This window comes from Limanda limanda, chromosome 3 (assembly GCF_963576545.1).
Source record: "Limanda limanda chromosome 3, fLimLim1.1, whole genome shotgun sequence".
Taxonomy (NCBI): domain Eukaryota; kingdom Metazoa; phylum Chordata; class Actinopteri; order Pleuronectiformes; family Pleuronectidae; genus Limanda; species Limanda limanda.
Genome location: NC_083638.1, coordinates 19,290,624 through 19,312,889, shown reverse-complemented (window position 1 = coordinate 19,312,889; position 22,266 = coordinate 19,290,624). Strand labels below are relative to the sequence as shown.

General features: G+C 42.3%; 1 protein-coding gene across 1 annotated transcript in view; it reads right to left on the bottom strand.

Moving 5' to 3' along the window:
• Positions 1-22,266, bottom strand: part of LOC132998374 (CUB and sushi domain-containing protein 1-like) — a 297,197-nt gene that overhangs the window by 143,478 nt on the left and 131,453 nt on the right. Inside the window, exons 7-9 of the mRNA XM_061067984.1 lie at positions 17,822-17,903; positions 15,033-15,157; positions 7,898-8,019 (exon numbers count right to left, since the gene is read on the bottom strand). Coding sequence (XP_060923967.1) covers positions 7,898-8,019; positions 15,033-15,157; positions 17,822-17,903 — 329 coding nt within the window. The remainder of the gene's footprint in view (positions 1-7,897; positions 8,020-15,032; positions 15,158-17,821; positions 17,904-22,266) is intronic.

Below are 22,266 nucleotides of genomic sequence, written 5' to 3'. Positions count from 1 at the left end.
CAAGAGAGCGTTATAAATCATCTTTACAGTGCACTGCATCTCACAGCTACAGTGGATTTTATGATGGATACACACCATGCAGCACGGGGACGAGGGACAGACACAGCATTGGTATGCATACGAAGCTTCCTTACAATTGATTCAGATCAGCAGTGAGCAGCCTCCATGAGACGCTAACAAGCTCAAAGAAGTACGATGCCACTGTCTGATGTGACATCGCCTTTTTACTGCCCTCTAGCGGCTGCAGCTGACCTCTAGAAGCTGGGTTGACAGCCAGATGTTGCATCTGTCATTTCTGTCACTTTCATTGGTGTGTGTATGACCCTGCTCATTAAACAAAAGGCTGGGACTTGTCAATCAGAGAAGGGAGAAGCATCGTTTGGATATTCAAGGACGCGCACTATGGAAAACCCTGGTCCTTTCACATGTGACTAGCTGTAGCTGGCTTTAGAAAAGTGAGCCAAGCTGCTCATCACTCAGCTTCTACAGTTCTGAGATCAGGGATGATATTGAAAACATGATTATACTTGTAAGCAGATACAAGTGGAAACTGTACTTTTTCTTTCCTCTTTTTATTTAAGTGTGAAGAGGAAGTAGTAGCACTAAAACAAGCAACTTACATTGTGATCTATCATCTAAAAGTCACTCAAACAAGTTGTCTCACTAATCACTTTGATCAACATGAGTGATGAGGAGGAGGAGGTAGCTCACTCTCCTTGTCTATACCTATAAATGTCGTCTCGCACCACTGGCCTGAGTAGATTAGCTGTGGGGTCAAATCATTAGTTTGTGATGACATATTTCAGAGGTTAGTGGATGTCTGTTGTACCGATTCTACGCGGCTGGTTCCTGATCTAAAGCTATTCACATAAATATATGGGGGGATTTGTTGCTCACTGTGTGTAGAGGCCTTAAGCATTAATCCATTGCTTTTCTTTACAACTTATTACTATCAGAGTCTCTATTAGCAATGGCCAGAGGGTAGAGCAACCCTATTAAAGGCCAATATATCACAGGGCTAACATAGATTTATGATAACTCATTTACAGTCTAACTGACCTGCATGTCTTTGGTGTGTGTGTGTGTGATTGATCAAATAAAGCATGTGATGCACCTATGACTGATAGCCCATGCAGCCAATCGGGATGCTCAATGGGACCTCAAATCGGTGAAAAGCGGATAAATTGTGATAAGAGAGATAAAAGAAAGACGAATGAAGGGATTCCTTTAAGTCTAACCATAATGGTTTTATACATAGCATCATATACTGTACAGTAGTTTTGCTACATTTTCCCTTCATACGTTATTGTGTTTCAGTGTTGTTCAATGCTCTGACCAGTGATTTTCCACGAGGGATAAATAAAGTATCACTCCGTTAAAAATAGACTGACAAGGATGCTAGGCTGTTGGCTGTACCCTGAAATCATTCAGACATGCCAGGTTTATGTGTTGCAATCCTGCCCTGAGGTGACCTTTGCCTCAAGTGGTAAGAAAATAAACAGCGGCTGTCTGGTAAAATAACTCAGTTGCAGAGGTGTTACGAAGCCTTAGAGTTCCGTCGACCTGTTGGCTCGACAGTTTAGGGGAAATAAACTGCATACCACTGCGCGACAGCTCTGGAGAAGCTGCATTATTAACTCTTATGTGATACAATAGAAAAATATGTGAACACAGTTCTCTGTGGGTCGATGAGTTTTGTTTTGACAATTTGGGGATTTTTTGGAATAAGCTTTGTTGCAGATTGTTTTACAGTGCAGTTTTGGAACAAATTCAATCCAAGCATCTCCATTCTAAGCGAGCAGTGTACAAAACTAATAGGTGTGACATTGGGACATTCATGCATCACCATGGACAACGTCCTTTGGATAGAGAGGCATTAGGTTCAGGAATGAGAGCCAAAGACTCGGCTAATACAGTAAATTATGGTCAGTCAGACTGCCAAATTATGGTCAAAAGCAGAATAGCATAAAGAGCTGAGATAATGTGCTAATTGGGAAGCTATCAGTGAATGTCTGCTCATTACCATAGACACTGATGGTTATTTACTCTGCATTTTGCATACAAACTCGGTGAGCTATTTGTCGAGATTCAGAATTGATACTGTTAAGCTGCAGTGGAATATTATCACCACTATGAAGGTCAGAGTAGATACAGGTATCCACGCTTCAGCTGACACTGACTCGAAGTGAGATTTAGATGTTCAAAGGTCACATTCAGGTGAAAAGTTGGTCCCGTAAAACCAAAAGAAACAAACAGGTTTATTAAAATTCAGGTTTGTTCTATCGGACAGCTTGTGAAGAATCTAATTATGAGCCAAAAAGATGACACAATCCAATGTTTCAAGTTGTCGGAACCTAAAACCTGGTTCAACTAGATCTACAGTAGTGGTCCAATGACAGACCACTAGCAGCACTGCTGATGCACTCACTTTTAGTTGTGTAGAAACTGTTGGCTCACTGGCAACATGACCGTCGTTCAGTTTGCTTGTTTGATGTCATAACCTCAATTCACCATCATGTCCCTTTAAATTCAGTTTAAACAACACATCATATTACCTTTTTCCTGCACTCAGACTTTTTGAGTATGTGAATAAGCTTCTGTATTGTGGGGACCCCTTCATTAGCTAAGACTGTGGCTGAGTAAAACATAACAGGTGAGGGAGAAAGAGGGGACTAGTTTGCTTTACAGTCTGATCATGCAAATGGTAGCTTTAAGCTAAAAAAGCTGAAAATAGCCTTATATATCTGAATATTGGGCATTATGCCTTTGTTAAGTAACAGCTTGAGCAGTAATGAACTCATGTCGCAGAAAGATGTGCTGTTGCAGAATCGGTCTGAATTTTACCATATTCTGGCCGAGGCTTTTATTGGTCTTGATTGGCCTCAATTTCAGTATCAAGTAAAATTTAACAGAATCTGATAGAGTGTCACAGAATGTGCCCTGCCAACACTATAATGACGATGATGATCCATGCATGAAAATGACCCAGCACCCCCACCAGTCACACACACACACACACACAGTCTCACACGGGAAAAACACACACTCGCTAATATGTATTCATCAGGAAAAAGACAGCAGTGATTACAGGCCTAATGGGTGTGTGTGACGATGGGTTACAGGGTGTGTGCGTGTGAGCAGTCAGGCATGGCTCAGACTTGAACAAAATAATCTGCTTCATACTGATGAATCGCATAACTGCTACACACAGAAATAGCACAGACACACACACACACACACACACACACACAGGGGCATACACGCATATATGCACTGATACACCCACAGTGTTGAAGGGATTGTTCACCAAAAAATGAAAATCGCTGTTTGTCTGAGTCCACAAAACAGGTGCAGCAGATTCCAATACAATTGAAGTCAATGTTGAGTCCTTATGACGTAATAATCGTAACATGCTTCCACACTGCTTGTGTGGTGTCATCCAACTGGTCACAAGCCCCAACAGTTATATTTGACTCGTAACAGTTATTTATACCATATTTTGTGCCTAAAAGCCCACAGATATCTTCCTTCGAGGTGCGTTCAGGGACCCTCGGACACACCATCCTGTGGCCAATTCCGCTAGCTTAGCCACTTCCGTATGACCTTGAGCCTTAAAACTTGGTGTAAATTTAGAGTTTCTAGTCTTATTACAAGGGCAGAGCTTACGGACTTGGATGACACCACACGATCAGTGTAGGTCACCATTTACTTCAACTGTATTTGATTCTCCTGCAACAAGGTTTAGTTCTGAGACTCCGGAAGTGTCAAACTCTTAGCCCACTCTTCCATCGTCACAGTGGTGAGTAGATAATGAGGAAACTTTCCTTTTTCGGTGAACAATAGTTCCTCTGAGTTTTGCCACGACACTTCAGAGTTGCAAGTTTACTCTCCAAAATATTAGTTTTCCCCACAGCATCTGGCAGTTATAGCAAATAAGTTGGCAAATAGAAAACATCTATAAAAATACACGCAATCAAACATTGGTGTACAAAAGCACAGGCAAACACCGAAGCACAATCACGGCATTTCACCGACAGGCTGTCAGACCGGCACAAGCGGTATTGATTGTGCTCCTCTTTTTGTTCGAAACTTACCAGAATGACAACAGCCAACTTTACTTATTGGCCAATTAAACTTGTCTACGTAAGTAAACACAAAGAAGGAACAAAATGGCAGAGATGCTTGGCTGAAAAGACTTGTCTCTGTCTCAATTTGTGTAACGTGTTATTGATGAAATAAGTCGTCTGGATTAATAGTCAGTTAGAAGGCGACCGAGGTGCAAGGGGAAGAAAGAAGAAGAAAGAAAACAAAGAAGGACAGAGCAGGGGTATGAGATGGAACCAGAGAAATGTTAAAAAAAAGAAGAACAAAGATCGAGAAAAAGATGACTGTTATATATTTTATTTCTTGCTCATTTTATCTATTTAAATATATCGTCCTCTTCCTAAGTCTCTCTGCACATATAACTATCTCTTTTTCAGGGAAACACACACTTAGGATTCTCCGTGGTGTTTAATCAACTGTCTCTTTCCACACATGCACAAATTAAAGCATGATTAAAGATCAATGTTAAAGTGGGAATACTCACATCTTCTACTTAAGGAAAAATGTGCTATAAAAGGAGGCTAACAAAAGACAAATTAAGGGCCTTTGAGCATTGTGTAGAGACAAAGAAATTTGCTCGCTGATAGAAAACAAAGAGCAACTGTGATGCTCAGCAAAGTTTGCAAATCAGCAACTGAACTGAAACTGAGTATTTTGACATTTTTGTAAATATTCTATTCTATTACATGACATTTCTTGAAATATGCCTCAGATCTTTATATTGGTGTGATTGTTTTATATTGAAGATTTTACCTGGATTTATTTTGGGATAAGGGTAATTTTTCATCCATTTACATGCCATTGTTTAATACAGGCTCTTTTAAAAGAAAGTCTATATCACTGTGACAAAGGTTGTTATTTAAAATAGTTGTAAATTAAGCCTATGTAGCCATGACAGGGATCTTTTCAGAAATATTAACATTATAATAAAACAAAAACCCTAGAAATTATTGATCACTGTTTAGCTTATAATCAGGTTTGATTTATTTATAGTATTAAAAAATATGATACATGGGTAAGGTTTTTTTTTGTTCAATAGAAAAAAAAGAGCACCATGTGGAGTGAAGGTTTAGTACTTGAAAAGGAATAACTTTGTCAATATTCATTACAGTTGTAAACCTACTCAGTTCCCCTAGCCCCCTAATTCTAAGCACATTCTCACTGACAACATACTTAAATATGTTGATATTACAATGAAAATGCAGTGTTAGCGAATCCTTACAGAAGGAGATCATGCAAATATGTTGTATCATGAAACGCTGGATCATTCCACTTAGTGTCTGAATGAGGAGGATTACATATTATGTAAAAAGCAAATTAGAAAGGCACAACAGTTTGTTCATTATATAAGTAGAGGAGAAGCACTGACACATCCCTTTCATGTATTCCAGTCTATTCCAGTCTATTGTAGTCTATCAGTGTCTTTATCCTCGGGTTTGTCTCTGTCCTTGTCTCTCCCTCTATGTATGTAGATGGTGACATTCTGCAAATGCCAGCAGCTGTAGTAGCTGATAATCTGATTCTTAAAGTGCTCTCAAACCTGAAGGGTTTCTAACACACACACGCACACACACAAACACACACGTATGTACAGGCAGGTGACCATACAGATCAAACACACATTCTATCTTTCTATTTTTAAACCACAAGCAAGCTGTTACCTGTCATCAACCATAATAACTAATAATATGAAGCACGTTATTTATAAAAACTTAAATGTACCGAAAGATAAATTACCTGTATAGTAGTCATGATTTCTTCAAAGAAAGATTATCTTATAAATGTATGTCTCTTCAAAGACGTGTTAAGATGTGGATCACTTCCTGTCTGCCACATGTTACAAACTTAAATAAAATGGTAAATTGTTCCCTCTCATCAATATGTCTTCATTGTCGTCAGAGACTCAAAAGAGAGGAGACTCTATTTCCCTCCATCTTTAGAGGAAACTTCAATGCCACATGTCAAGTACCTGCTTGGACATTCAGTCCTTTACACTCCTCCTGGTGCCTTCCTTTTAGATGTGAAGTAGATAGCTGAATATTCAGCACCATTTTTCTCCTCTATACTCCCCTCTCTCTTTTGGCTGGAGTTTTCAAATGCTATCTCGGTCTCTTTTTGCTCTTCCCTATCTCTCTCTTTCTCTCTCCCTCACCATTTTCAAACTTAACATTTTAGACGAATCAAAGTGAAGGGAGAAAAGAGGATGACGGAAGGACCGAGTAGATAGGAAGAGTGCAGAGTAGATGAGTAGAGAGGCGAGAAGGGAGGAGTAGAGAAGAAGGAAATTAGATGTTGGGAGAAACAGAGAGAGTTTGAGGGAGAGTAAAGGGAGAGAGTGGAGACAAAGAGAGCAGCAGTGGAGAGAGGGGAGTAGAAGAAGAGGCGGGACACACTACCTGGCACAAGTTTAACGAAACTTTTCGCTACTTTTTAAATGTACCTAGTTTGATTTCTCAGTGTTTCTGAAAGCTTAACAAATAAAACAATTAATTTAATCTTTTTGTTATTGAGCTAAATGGAATCCATATTTTAAGTTTGTCTTTTTAAGCAGCCGGACACACACTTTCTTCCTTTCCTTCATAGTAGTCAGTTCATTCAAAGCTCAATGGACTCTAGAGACAGACTGTGCTGTTCATCCATGATGTGATGCTAGTGTCAGTTTCAGTTCAGCCTTCTTCATTTATTCGGGTTAAGCCCCACTCCAGTAGCATATTACACTCTATAAAACTATGTGTTCAGAAGGTTTGTCATGAAAAGAAAATGTTCTCATTAACTTAAAATGTTTTGAGTCTGCACTGTCCTTGGTTATTTCATAACTCAATCAATGGATATGCTAATATGAGCCATTCACTACTAATTTCACTCAAAATGCATCGAATGAAAGTATTTAAAAACTTTATTTTCACCAAAAGGGGCACTTCAACTGTTGGATACCTCACTGGACTTCAACTGCTTACACTTCAACAAAGTTTCGGCAGGTAGAGTATGAACTGTATGTGACGAGACATGAGGAGAAAATATCATTGCAAAATAAACTGTAGACAGAGACACAAAGGTGAAATACTTTTTCATGTCGATACAACAATGACTCAACAAACAAGTTGCCTTCACAGTCTAGTCATCATGCGAGAAAACAAAAAATGTGGCATAAAACATCCATCCTTCAACATTCAATAGAGCACCACAGAGGAAAATATGTTGTGTCATAGTTTCTAGTCTTGCTTTCAACTTTTTACTGAAAGTGATGCCCTCTTAAGTCGAGCACCTGTCTCTCTCTGCAGCACTTTTAAAACTCTATTCACCACAACAGGGCTGTGTGCGTTCGATTCTTCAGCAACCTCTTTGAGTGACTCACATCCATCTATTACGTCTTCTCGAACACTTCAACAGCTGTGGAGTGAAATGCAACAATCCCTCTGCGAAGACAGGTTCATTTCATAGTCACTCAGTCTCTCAGCCACTTCAAATGATATAAGTTAAATTATATCTGAGGCCTATCTTTTAAGCCTATATTGGCTGCATCGAACATTATTGATAAATTAAATCAAACCACACAGATCAATATTTCACAAAAATACTCATGAGTACTGGCAGAACGGTGCTCTGTAGTTTTAGACAAAAAGTGAATCACCTCAGAAGTCGTGCTACGATCCCCACATCAGACGATACAATGTGACGTGAAGACGCTCCAGTTACTGAAGTTTTATCATCACCATGTCAGATTGTAGCCGTGGAAACCCTGGAGGACTGAATGGGGGGGGGGGGGGATAAAATAGTAAAGAAATGAGCTCACCTTCCCAGAGTCCATTGCAGTGATGACCCACACACAGTGTGCGTTGTTCTCATACTGAACAGGGTAGTTAGGAGAAGTTATGACCCCTTTGGGCCCCCTTAGGTTACTGCCACAGGTGCGAGCTATAGGAGGGGGCAGAGAAGAGAGAAAGGATTTATGGAGTGATCAAAATGATACTCGCAGATTGCAAATGGCTTCTCACCTTTGGAAGAGAAAAGAGAGTTTGGTGATGACAGAGGAACAGGTAATGTATCTTAGAAGGGTCCAATCTGTCCAAAACCAAAACTGTGGTTCGCAGACAATCGAATCTGGGCAGTTTGTTTATTTGAAATTATTCTGCAATCAAGTCAGTCACATTGGTTTTTCACCAACTTGTTTCACAGGAGAGAGTTTCGCTCACAGACACCGACTGCTAGCGAGGTTAAACGTATTACTTACTCTATCTGGCCACCTTGCTGCTCTCTTCTAATCCACTGAAAGTTCCAATTGCTTCAATTTTGATAAACTCAGTGATTCTTCAACTTCATCGTTGCAGAGGTCGAGCTAAGCTCTGCAAACAGGAACTAGGATGTTTGCTGTTTATGTTGCTTTAATCGCAGCAATAAAGCAATAATGTGGTCATCCGTCAATCAAAGGTAAATCACTTCTGTGGTCGAGGGCGATCATACTGCTGTTCTCAAAAAGAAAGTTTGCCAAAGAACACTTTGAATCTCCAGTGTGGGGAAATGCTGTTGGGGACTGAAGAAACAAATGTTGTTTGGGAAGCATAACACCAAACAGTGTACAAAGAGGCAAAGAAAATGATTTATTATTAGTGCTTTCATTATCAAGAGGAAATTATATATATTTTTTAATCAGGGTTTTCGTAAACGTGTTCATTATCCCCCTCAGTTATGACAACAGTTTAAATTGAATATCTAACTTCATGGTTTCATAACTCTGCAAAACCTCCCATCAGCAAAGAAGTGGAGAGTTAATAAAGTTGAACTCTCCGGCAACATTTCTGCTCCACTTCATCAGGTCCACTTGTACAATCTGATATGCAACAATACAACTGTTCAGCAGCAAAGTCTACATTAATTAAACTTTATCTGTACCTGCCTTTGTTGCATGCTCAGAGAGGTAATGCTTAGGTGATAGTGTGTGATGGTATTGGACTGGACTCCCACATATTGGAAGGGGTTTCTACTGACAGCGACTTCAGATGATGCACTTCAACACTGCTGGATACTAAGAGACAGACTTTATGGTATAGCTACTGTATGTACTGCGGTGCTGCAGATTGTAAAGTGGCCAGTGAGTGTCCTTCAGATTGTATTTTTGCAATGGTTGTTTCCTCATGTATCCTAATGGAAAGCCATATCTCAGCAATGAAAATGGTGGAAAGTCTCCTCTCCTCCTTACGTGCAAACAGTCAATTTCAACCCATAGTGATGTTTCATTGCCAGGAAATCTCTTGTGGCCATAATAAATATATTGCGAGCAAAGAAGGAGGTTATGTCACATAGAGCTTTCACATGGGAGATTGCTCTTGATTTCCCAAGTGAAAGTGATAGTTCCAAGATTTTCTTTTAGCCATGACCATTTTACAACCTTAACAGTATGTTTACTATGGTATCCATGGTTCTCTAAACCTATAGAAGTGCTTATTTTAACCTATCCTATGATCTGCCTTTTTGTGCCCAAATCAGATTGAAACACTGACTAGACTTCATGTTAAGTGTTGATTGTCGAAGTTGTAGGTTTTCAGGATGCAACATGCAGATGTACACAGCATATTTTCATTTGAATAACAAAAATATGCAGTTCTCTGGTAGTCAGGTTGGCAGCTATCGGGCAGGAAGGCAGACATAAAGTCCAAAACCTCAAATGAACTAGTAGGTTTAAGATCCGAGGGATCACTGGGGAGCTGAACAGAAGAACGAGGATAACAGGGAGAGCTGAACAAAACTGAGGAGAACTAAACTAAAACAGAAGCACAAGGCTTCACTGAGACAGTCTGCAGCACAAGCAAAGCCTGAGACAGACGAACTGACAAAGACGACTCTGAGCGCAGAGACTAAATACACGAGGGAGGCAGGAATAATTGGGAACAGACGAAAAACATTAGGGCGGGGCCGACAATCACAGAAATGAGACAAAGACAGGAAGTAAAACAGGAAAAAAGTTCAAAACAAAGATTTCAAAACCTCCCAAAGTGTTCTGAAAGTTCCGGAAGAGTATTTTTAATATATGTAAGTTTACAATCAATGCAGATCATAAATGTGTGACTGTGACAGTGAAGGCTTGATATGCTGCTGCCGCTGCTGCTACTTAAGGATAAATGACTGATATGGTCCATAGGGTGGAGGGCCTGTTGAAGTGGTTTGTGAAATGTCATCAGCACAGAAAGTGATGTAACAGCGGAAACACACACATGATGCAAATGTATAAATTATAATTTCCCAATATCTATTTACAAAAAGAGGGTTTTCAAATTCCATATTGTTCAATTGTAAATTCTTTGAATTGTATTAGTGCTGAAGGGGACGTTGGAGAATAATGCATTTTTCCAAGTGGATCCAATTGTACTACACTGGCTGGACGGATGAATGGATGGCATCAATTAAATTGTATTAGTATAGTGCTGAATCATAATGTTCTCTCAAGGCCCTTTACAGAGAAGGTCATCGTTCCAAATATGGTATATATCTACATCGGATCAAAAAGTGTAAGGGAATAATTAAAACTGTGTACAATGAGTTACATTATCTCGGCTGCCCAGAATATACCATAAGTACAAGGCCACTGTAATTAATCATTTAATGAATCATGGGGAGTGAAGAGTTGTTTTCATCTTTTGCCTGGCGGGCCACTGAAAATAAAACAGGCCAGTACGACTCACGATCTACTGGCCAAAGGGGCCATTGGGGAAAAATGTAACTTTCCACATTGATGTCTGTACCAGCTCTAATAGTAACCTATCTCAATGCCACTGGGATGCTTTGCTATAGGCGACCATCAGACATGCTGTGGTATTACCCCCTTTTAAAAAGTTATGTTCCAAGTAAACATGGGGATTAAAAAAACACAATTGGCCCCAAGTTCTCCTATTCTTCTGCTGCTGAAACTTTAAGTACCTTTGCTCCTGAAGAGCTTGAAGATCCCTGGTATCCATTGCATTTTTCATAATATTCTTCCAAGTGCTCTGTTTTATCCATATTGATTTTGTCCTTTGTGATACTCGAGGTATTATTTCTTGCCCTCAGTAACTCATAAAGTCACCCGTGTGTTATTGCCTTAAAGGGATATTTGGCAAAAAAAGAAGTGCATGGTATCACAAATTCCCTTAATAAGGTCCCTCTCTCTCTCTTGCAGTAATATTAAAGTGCACACTTGACATTTTCAGTCTTTTCTAGTCAACACGAACTGTCACACTGTGGATAAAGTTTTAACTGATCATATTATTTGCCCTTTATCTATCGTAATAAGTTAGCTGGAGGAGATGACTGCCATTAGGAGGGAAAGAGGGCCAGTGACACGTAATCAAAAGCATCCAAGACAAGGGAGGATAAAAGAAAAGCAGAGGGATGATGACTAATAGAGAGGGTGAGGAGGTAGAAAGTGGAAAGAAAGGTGTAAATAAAGTGAGAGTGAAGAAGGTTTTAAATACAGACAGGGTTGTGAGATCATGTGGAGAGAGAGGTCGCAAAGATATAGAAAGAGAGAGAGAGAGAGTTAAAGGGGTGAAAGATAATGTGGGAAAGGAAAAGATAGTGAGGAAGGGCAAGAGCCAAGAAGGAGGCAGAGACACCGAAAATACCTCGGGAGAGAGGGAGAGAGAGGGAGAGAGAGGAGGAGGACCTCAGATGACTGATCTGCCTGTTAATTAGAAAAGAGAGCTAGAGCACACTGTGGTACACACAGGTACACACACACACACACACACACACACACACACACACACACACACACACACACACACACACACACGGACACAGACACACATTCATGGCAATTCATCCCAGAGACCTGCTTCTAATTAACAGTTAGGTCTCAGTAGGGAATCAGGGAGACTCGTGGGTTTGAATCCCAGGAGGAAGATCACACCACTGAACACCGCACAACAGAGCTATAGTATAAGAATGTTTAACCTCTGCCTGTCTGTTTGTGCCTAACACTCTGTTCATCCTCTTTGCTGTGTACAGATTTCTCTCTTCCTGTCTATCTTTATCTTTTTCTCTTCATCTGAATTCATCTTCCTTTCTAATTACTGACATACAAAAAGGACATTAATTACTGCTATGTTGTGTGATGTGACAAAAATTCACCCACTGATCGATGGCCCCTGATATTTATTCTAACACATTGCAATTTCAGATTATCAATATCTGTTGATATGTCCGTGTGTTTCTTGTAGGCGTCTCAAACACACTTTAATTATTATTGCACAATTTAAATGGGAATCTTACATCCACGTCTTGTGCATCTTTTTACACGTATTTGTTTTTTATTTAAATCTTTTTTTAAAGGTGAGTTTATTTGTGTTGAAGCTGTTAAAGGCCTGGTGTTGCTTATGCTAGGGTCACACTGCACAAAATCATTCCGATAAAAGCCCGACCTGGAAATTGTAGGGTGTCAGGTGGCTTCAAAAATGATCGATGGGCATTGGGTGCTACAATAATCATTTAAATGTTGTGTGGTAACAACCGATGCTGCGGCTGGAACGCCCCACAACATCCTAACACAAAAGCTATCGTATCGGATTTCTGTTCTTCTCTGCGACCAGTAGAAGCTGCTGGTTGAGAGGGGGCAAACGACAAACGGAAAATTGAGACACAAAATAGGATTTAAGTTGTCAGTGTTATACGGGAGAACTGTTGATGAATTTTTTCTGCTTTTCAAAGCAAAAGACAGACGGTATCATACACCGATAAAATTATACTGTGGTCTGAGCCTCTCATGAAACTCTGTGATAATGTTTGACACGGCAGGTTGCTTATACTTTGTGTACATTGTGTATATTTGGTTTTACTTAGTATTTAAGCTGTCAGTGTGATATTCGAATGAAACTGCCGGATGAACCAATATTCCAATCTCTGCTCTGTTCTATTTGATTCTGTCCTTTTTCATATATTAACATGACAAGTGGGTCAAAACAGTTTGATGGTTCTTTCACTACTGAACAATTAACTGCACCAAATAACTACAGCAAAATAATACACTCAGCTTTTCTATTAAAATATGTGCAAATAAAACAATATATATACTCCAGAGAAGCTTTGCAAGTGAACTAAATCCTCATCGTCCTTCTGTCTCAGCAGATAAAGGAGTCTGTGATCAGTGTACAGTTCAGTGGCAGCGCCTGTTCTCGAGCAGCAGTCTGTGTTACAGTTTGTGCAGGTGTAGTCCAACCCCGACACTGTGGGTGCTAATTGTGCCTTCTGTCGTCTGCACCCTCTCCTCCCACAGCTCCTCCACTGAGCTAATTGTGGAAATAATATCCGTCTCACTCTCCCTGCATCTCTGCTGGCTCGTCCTGAAAAGAGTAGCCAGTGTTGTGAAGGCCGAGGGGTTCTTGCAGTCAGACAGACGTATACACACTCACACACTCACACACACACACACACACACAAACCCACACACACACGCATGCACACACTATAATCCAATGTGACAGGGAGCCTACAGTACGTGTCTGACCACAGGGACTGCCTGTCCATCAAACGCACACACAGAGCTCAAGGCAAACAGCGCCACAGCAATGAGGTGTGTGACATTGTCCATTGGACGCTTGCTGTGTCAGTGTCTGTGTGTGTACGCGCACACACTCGGGTGTGTATGCTTGCTGTCGGCCTCTCCACTGTGGAGCAATAAACCCAACAGGGTATTGTCAGTAAACACGTGGGCAGTGAAAGCGTTTGCATCATTGCTCTGCCACTCAAACAGTTATTTATTTAGTCACTCAACCGGTCAGGGAGGAAATGAATGAAGTGATTTTAACACATCCAAAACAGAAACATATAAATCACAGTGATGTTTCAATGTTACTGTGGAGCCTGCACATTGGAAAATACCAGAAAGCTGATATAACCACCTACAGTTTCAAAAATATATCTTACATTAGTTTACATTAAGTGCTTTACAAAGAGGGATCAGGACTGTGTTAAATTATATATGCATACATTTCTATCATTTTGAGTACACACACGATATGGCAGAGGTTTCTAGGCCCTGAAGAGGAATCATTTCCAGGAAAATATGCTGATCTAAGAGTTATTATTTCTGTAAATTGACATCTTACATCGTTTGACACTAATGGTCTCTGACAGAAGAAGATTCCCATGACACTTCCCAAAATACTCATTGTGGTTAAGGGTTTTTTATTTAACCAGAGGATCAGCAATTTAAGAGCAAAACTTGAATTATACAATTTTTGTAAATCAATGAAAGAGATCCTGGAACCATTGCAGTGTCTAATAGGCCTTGTAAAACCTCAGTATGTAAAAATGTGCACATAACCAGCAGTAAAGTCAAAACTCTGAACATGTGTATAATGACATGTACTGTATTGTTTGATTTTACACACTGACAATACTGAACTAACAATTTATTACAGCTGGCTGCTGACTCCGGCTCATAACACCAGTCATTGTTGTTGCGGTTATTGGGATGTGAAGTTTCTCTTAAAGCTTAAACCGTATTGTAAGTCAAAATGAATTTAAAGCCATTATTTTAAGACCTTAGTCTAAAACTTTTAAAATCTTTTCTTTTGTTACTTTACTTTTGCTCTGAACTTCTCCCACCTGAGCCGAGGATTCCTCGCTGGAGGAGCTCAGACCTTCTGACTGTTTCAGTCCGTGTCCAGGGTAATGAGTGTAAAGACCGAGGGTGAACGGTTTCACGGCTTTGCAAACATCAGCCCGGGGATCTCCGGCAGCGCTGAATCCCAGATAAGCAGGTCAGCACCTCGTCTGCCAGCTCCATCACCATCAGTGAACGATCGTGTGTGTGAATTTGGCGCATTTCAAAGCTAAATAAACATTTACTTAATTAATTAAAGGCTGGAAATTCAATGCAATGACTTAAAGACCGGAAATAGACTTTGTCACATGCAAGGAGATGAAATGCAGACCCGATGATAGGTTTAACTTACTTCTGCAGATGGGTCTGTGGTCACTCCAGGCAGCCAGGGTGTCAGTGACTCGCTGACAGGTGATACTTTTAGATCCTTGCAGTACGTAGCTGTCATCACAGCTGAACTGGACGCTGGAGCCAATTCTAGTTAGGGAGACACATCGAAAACAACACTTGTCAGAAATAGTAATACGGTTTGATTTGAAGAAACACTGGAGGATTTGTTACTATTTTTTACAAGAGAAGTGGATACTTCCAGGGAATGATTGTTATTTAGGAATGATGAACAAATGAGGTAGTGGCTTTACGATCCTTACAAAATAAATAATCTAATTAGGATCTATGATTCTTCTCTTTCTGTAAGACACTGTTGGATTTTCAACGTTTGCCTTCCTCTGTTCCTCGCTCGCTCTTTTCCACTCGTCATTTCTCTCTGCCTTTTCCCCTCATCATTTGTTCTGATCACTCTTGTTTCCTCATTTCCTCCGACACCCTGCTGTCTAATACGTGCGAGGGACATTCAGCCATCTAAGTGGAAGTCTGCATGGTGCCTTGTCTGTGAGGCTTAATGTCTCCTTCTTGCTGAGACACACTGCAGTCTACCACCTGGCCACACATTCACCACGTCGGGTTCTGGATGTCGGCTGGATCCACCCTGTTGTTAAAACACTGCAGAGCTGTACAGCCGGCCCAAATCTCTCCGTTAGTGCCTTTGTCACGGAGACTTTACAGTTCCTGCCACTTCGGCGATGCTGATGACACAGAGTCCAGCCGCAAACTGTGAAACTTTGTTGTTATTGCTGTTTCCTTCGGAAACCACCGAAACCTTTCCATCACAGTTGTGTGTGTGTGTGTGGTTGTTTGTGGATCAAAACTTCCGCGATAAATGATGTAACAGCCATCTTTGCACATCTGCAGTGAAACTCTGTAGTTTTCTCCCGTCTACATTTCCTCTCCATTTCTCCTTTCTTACTTCACCCCCACACATGTAGATAATGACCTCTCTCTAACTCAGACAATTCCGCTGATGGTTCTGCAGAGTTTGTGTCAGTTAGAGTTGTAGAAACTGGAGATTGAAAGATGATTTTAATATTTTAGTTGTGTAATAGCAATAAATTAAATACATTTTTTGGCTTAAAGTAGGTGCAGTAAATGGTACAAAAGAAAAAATCCCTTTCAAGATAATTTCAAGTGAAACATGAGAACAATTTAGCTTCCATTAATGCTAATGCTAAGTGGAGGAGTTCAGGGACAAGTGATTATTATATAATAGCTCATTCCTGATTATATAAAGAGACGTCTCCCTTTCTACTGATTACTTGACAGACACCAACAATTGAATCATTTAATCTCCAAGTCCACAAAGTCCTTATTCAACGGCAAAGAACCCACTTGTGAAAGATTCTTTGTGCTCGTACGGCCCCTTGTAAACCCGACAGTGTGCCTGGACTGGAGAGCAACTGAGGATGTTTTAAACAAAGATATGAGCAGAAAGTGAATGATCCATATCTGCAGTTTTAAACCTGCAGTTCTGAACTGAAAGTCTCAAACTAAACTGCACCATTTGCTGACAAATTAAGTAATGACGGCAGCAGTTTAGAAGCACAGATGTAGAGAGGTACGCGCAAGGCAGAGAAAGTAATAGCTGTTGCAATTTCAGAAATTGTGCCACCTGTGGTGAACAGTTCCCCATTTGGAGAATTTGAAGGACTGCAAATGTGAAGCCGTGAGTTTTCGTCAGTAATATGTGATGTTTTACAGATAAAGCCTGTCCTGTAAAAGGAAGCCCCCAACTGCACAGGAATTATCTATAATAACACAGACACAACACAACACTTTAGTTCCCATGAAAACGAGAGCTTTGGCAAGGATGTTCTAGGCTCTATGCAGAACAGAGGGCGGACTGGCACTCACAGTCAGTGGGATGCCCATGAGTGAAGAAGAGAGAAGAAGTAAAACACACTGTATGTGAATAATATACAATCTGAACTGGGCCCTGAAGTCAAAATGTCCGTAACCTCAAACTAATCTGGACAAACAGCCTGAGGAGTCATGAACTTTATTCTGTGCCATTTGACAATGCCAATCACGTTTATTTGATTCACCCTCTCAGAATTTCCTGATTCAGGAAAGATGGATCACACTCAGGTCCCAGGAGAAAAAATAGGTTTAGTTTTTGGAGCTGCATTCAGGTGAAGTAAGAAAACCCAAACACTACACAGAGGACAGTTTTTCCATTTACTAAAGTGGCACTAGATTATTTGTGGCACATTTTGTGGGGACAAATATAATTAAGTAATGATATATATTAATGTTTTATTATTATTATACCATGGCATATTTTTTTCTATTGTGACACGTTCTTTAATACTCGGAATACTCTCAACACTAAGTCCACTGTGTGAAAAGGTGCCCACCCAAAATTTCTACTTGCCTCTCCATTCTGACCAGTCTAGATCCAAGTTTGGTCTAAATTAAACTTTTTTGTCTCTGACTGCTCTTATTGTGATTCATCGACAAGTATTTTGTAAGGTCAACTCACCTAGATGAAAACAGTATCGGTGTTTTCACAATGTGACTCTGCCCACTGGGGGTTCTCTCTGTCCTTACTCCTAAATGTATCAAGCTGCTCTGACACAACGTCAGCAAAGCATGACTTGAGCAACCATCCCTCAAATCACCAAATGATTTTGGGGACTTGTGCCATGTTAGGAAATACCTGCAATCTGGTTTCTAAATGATCAGTGTTCTGATGTAAAGTGGCTCAGAGCAGGTGAGTTTGGGATAAAGTTAAAAAAATAAACTTACTGGAAGGTAGAGCCCATCCTCTTGCCATATTCAGGAACTCCGGGATCTGGACAAACATCACCAGCAAGGCCACTTTGACTTACTGGGGAAAAAAGGAAACACATTGTGAGATACCCTGAGGTTATTTCAGCACATCCTGTAATTGTTGGAGGCATCATCTTATTTGTCTGACAGGTAAATCATTAAATGTTTATCAGTAAAATGAGCCCAGCAGGGGGGACATCACTCTTGTTACCGTGACCACAAGCATGTGGGTATTTAAAAAAATTTTAATGACAGCTAAGTGGTTCAGCTAAACTGGGATAACGTCAAATGTGAGAAGTTACCCTCCCCCCTCCCCTACTGGTGTTGTGGATTCACAAAATGAGACACGCTTTCAGCCTTTGAATGTTAAAATCATTCTTCAGATCTATTCTTGGTGGATTCAGGAGCATGTTTGAGAAATACACAGGCCCCAATAAGAAAACAAGGCCTTTTACTTTAGTATTTATTTTACTGACAGCTGGATTAATAATAACACATTCAAATCACAAGGTTCTCAACAAAAAGCAGCAATGAACATCTGCACCAATCTCATCTCGATCATCCTTTTGCAATTTGTCTGTCTATAAAGTCCATTCTCCCAAACTTTAAGTATCCACCATTTTTCTCTCACTGATCTGCCAAAAGAAAACAGGCCCTTTGTATTTACCAACAAAAGGAAGAACTGAGAGAGAAGTAATTTGATCTAACAGCACACAGACAAAATCATGGAAACTAAACACAACGTAAGTTATGACCATAACTATGGATCTATGAGACCGACCGATGACCGTCACCACGGTCTTAACACGAATGATGTCCTCATCTCCCTATCCTCGAGACCAAATATCAACAATGTCACGTGAGTGACCTTAAGGGGGCTGGGCTCACCGCCCATAAAGCTCCCCGGTGAGCGCGGCCGCCTCCTCCTTGTCTGAACGCCTCAGCCCGTTCTGAGTGACAAAAGAGGGTGACGGTCATCGGTCGGTCTCATAGATCCATAGTTATGGTCATAACTTACGATCTATTTCGACCTCCCTCAGACCGTCACCACGGTCTTAACACGGATGACTAGTATCATCAGGGTCGCGAAGAACGGAGGACTCTACCGCCTCACATCCTCGCCCAGCAGCTGAGAGCAGCACTGCGGAAGCCATTGGTGTGGGGGAAGCCACATTGACCCTGTAGAATCTAGAGAATGTGCAGGGAGCACTCCATGTTGCTGCTGCACATATTTCTGAAAGAGGGACCCCCTTTAAAGCAGCCCAGGAAGTGGCCATACCCCTGGTGGAATGAGCTACCAAGGAATCTGGGACTGGTATGTTCTGTCCAGAATAGGCCTCAGCGATAGTATTAACGATCCAATGGGACAAACACTGTTTAGACACAGGGTGGCCGACTTTCTTACCCCCAAAACAGACAAATAACTGAGAGTATGAGCCCCTCAGAGACTTTGTGCGTGCAATATAAGCCTTCAGTGCCCTTACTGGGCACAACATAGGCAGGCCGGCTTCCTCCTGTAGTAGAGCTGGATCAGGTTGAAAAGTGCTGATCTCGATCACCTGATTTACCGTCTGATGGTTTATGACCTTAGGCAAAAACGAGGGGTTTGGCCACAGAGACACACCTGAGTCACCTGCCCTCCATCTTAGACAATCGTCACTTATAGACAGAGCATGCAATTCACTCACCCTTTTGGCAGAGCATATAGCCAGGAGGAAAGCTGTTTTGTAAGATAGAGACTTAAGGCTGGATTGCCCTATGGGTTCAAAGGGAGACTGCATCAGGGACCGTAATACCAAGGGGAGTTGCCACGATGGAGCCCTGGGAGCCCTGCTTGGTCGCAGGCGGTGTGCTCCCTTAATGAACTGAGACACTAGAGGGTGTCTACCAACTGTAACATCTCCCACTGTCTCATGGAAGAAAGAGATTGCGGCAGTGTATACCTTAATGGTGCTAGGTGCCCTGTTAGAGTCCAAAAGTGACTGAAGGAAACGGAGAATCAGCTCAATAGGACAAGCGGCTGGATTTTCCTGTCTGTTGCGACACCATGTAGAAAACACACTCCATTTATGGCCATAGTTAGCCCGAGTGGAGGGAGCCCGGGCATTGTCTATGGTCCTCAGGACAGCCTCATCTAACCTTTGAGAGAGGTACTGAGAAGGGGCCAAGCCCAAAGCTGCAGGATGTCTGATCTGGGGTGCCATATCTGAGCTTCTGCCTGTGAGAGGAGGTCTGCCCTGACTGGCAGGGCCCATGGTTGACCGTGAACCAGGCGAAGGAGCGTTGGGAACCAATGCCTCCCTGGCCACCTGGGGGCTATTAACAGCACCTCGTAGTGGCCCGAGGCAACCCGGTTGAGTACCTGGGGAATCAGAGGGAATGGAGGAAAAGCGTACAACAACCCTTCCGGCCATTCTTGAGATAGTGCATCTAGGCCTAGGGGACCTCCCTGGTTTTCCAGAGAGAACCACATCCTGCAGTGGGTTGTCTCTGCTGATGCGAATAGATCGGCCTGAGCCGTGCCAAACCGACTCCATAGGAGGGATACAACCTCTGGATGAAGTCTCCATTCTCCTGGGAGAGGACCAGTCCTGGACAAGAGGTCTGCTGCTCGATTTACAATCCCTGGGATAAAGATTGCTTTGAGTGAAGCCAGATGCTGAAAAGCCCAAAACAGAAGTTTCTGTGCCACCTGGAGGCAACGCAGGGACCTTGTGCCTCCCTGGTGATTTATATGATACACAGTTGAAGTGCTGTCTGTCCTTATCAAGACATGCCTGCCCTGGATGGAGGAAAGGAGAGCCTTCAGAGCAAGGTGAACCGCTCTCAACTCCAGAACATTGATGTGTTCGCCACCCCAAGGGGGTATCCACGGGCCACGCACCATTCTGCCTTCCCAGACTGCTCCCCAACCTGTGAGGGAAGCATCTGTCGTCACCACTGTCCTCCTCGAGGGAATGTTCCCAAGGGGGACTCCTTGGAGCAAGAGCACCCGGTCTGCCCATGGGCGTAAGGCTTGGAGACATGTGCGTGTCACACGAAGTTTCACGTGTCTGTCCAGCTTCGGGTTGAGCTTGAAGGCATTCAGCCACCTCTGAATTGGCCTGGCCCTGAGGAGGCCCAGAGGAACAACAGCTGCTGCGGCTGAAATCATCCCCAGCATCCTCTGAAAGCTGATAAATTGTAGCTGCCTGCCGAGACGGAATCGTTTCCGGAAGACTAGAATCTTCCCCACCCTCTGAGATGTGAGGGATGCAGACATTGTAAGGGAATTCAAGCAAAGTCCCAGAAAAATCACCTGCTGCCTTGGCTCGAGGTTGCTTTTCGTCACATTTACCTTGAAACCCAAGGATCGTACATGCGACAACACCCTCTGGGTATCCTCTACAACTTGGCCAAGAGATGGAGCACAAATCAGCCAGTCGTCCAGGTAGGGAAGGATTTTTACTCCTGACAACTGGAGAGGAGACAAGGCCGCCCCAACCACTCTGGTGAACACCCTTGGTGAGAGGGAAAGGCCAAATGGCAGGACCTTGAACTGATAGGCTTTCCCCTGGAATGCAAACCGAAGAAAAGGTCTGTGGTTTGGACAGATGGGCACATGGAAGTACGCGTCTTCCAGGTCTATCGAGGTGAACCACTCTCCTCTTTCGATAGATTCTATGATCTGACCCGTGGTCAGCATCTTGAAAGGAAGTACCTTTATGAAGGCGTTTAATCGCCTTAGGTCCAAGATGGGACGTATTCCGCCATCTTTTTTCGGCACGAGGAAATACGTGGAGTAGAAGCCAGTGAGCTGTTCGTCTGGATCTACTTTCATAATTGCATCCTTCTGCAGAAGGGTTAAAATTTCCTGTGCCAGGATTTGAGCCTGGACTGGGTCCGTGACAATCGTCATGCGGATCCTGGAGTAAGGGGGGGGCCGCCGCCGAAACTGAATTCTGTACCCCTTTGATACTGTAGCAAGCACCCATGGGTCTGACACAGTTTCTTCCCAGCTGTCCAGGCATAGCTGAGAATGAAGTTCGGCGGCAGTCCCCCCACCCCTAGGCTGTACCGCCCCGAGGTCCTTGACCTCTGGGGGGGCGCCTCCTCTGGGGAGCACCTCTAGTCGAAAAACGGGGATAGAACCCACGTCGACTTTGTGAAGGCTGTTTGGAGTCACCAGAGGCTGTGAATCCTGTAGCCTGTCGCCTGTCATTCACCCATGGCTCCTTACGGGCCCAGGATGATGATCGGTGGGGAGGCTGGGAGCCCCTAAGTTTATACCTGGTAGACGCAGCCCCTCTGAAAGTGCGCTGTACTGACTCTCTGGTACGCCGAGACTGTTCAGCCTTATCTAACACACCCTGGGAGTCAGGATGAAAAACATGTGCCGGCACGACTGGCATATTGGTCAGTTCTTTCCTGATATTCTCGGG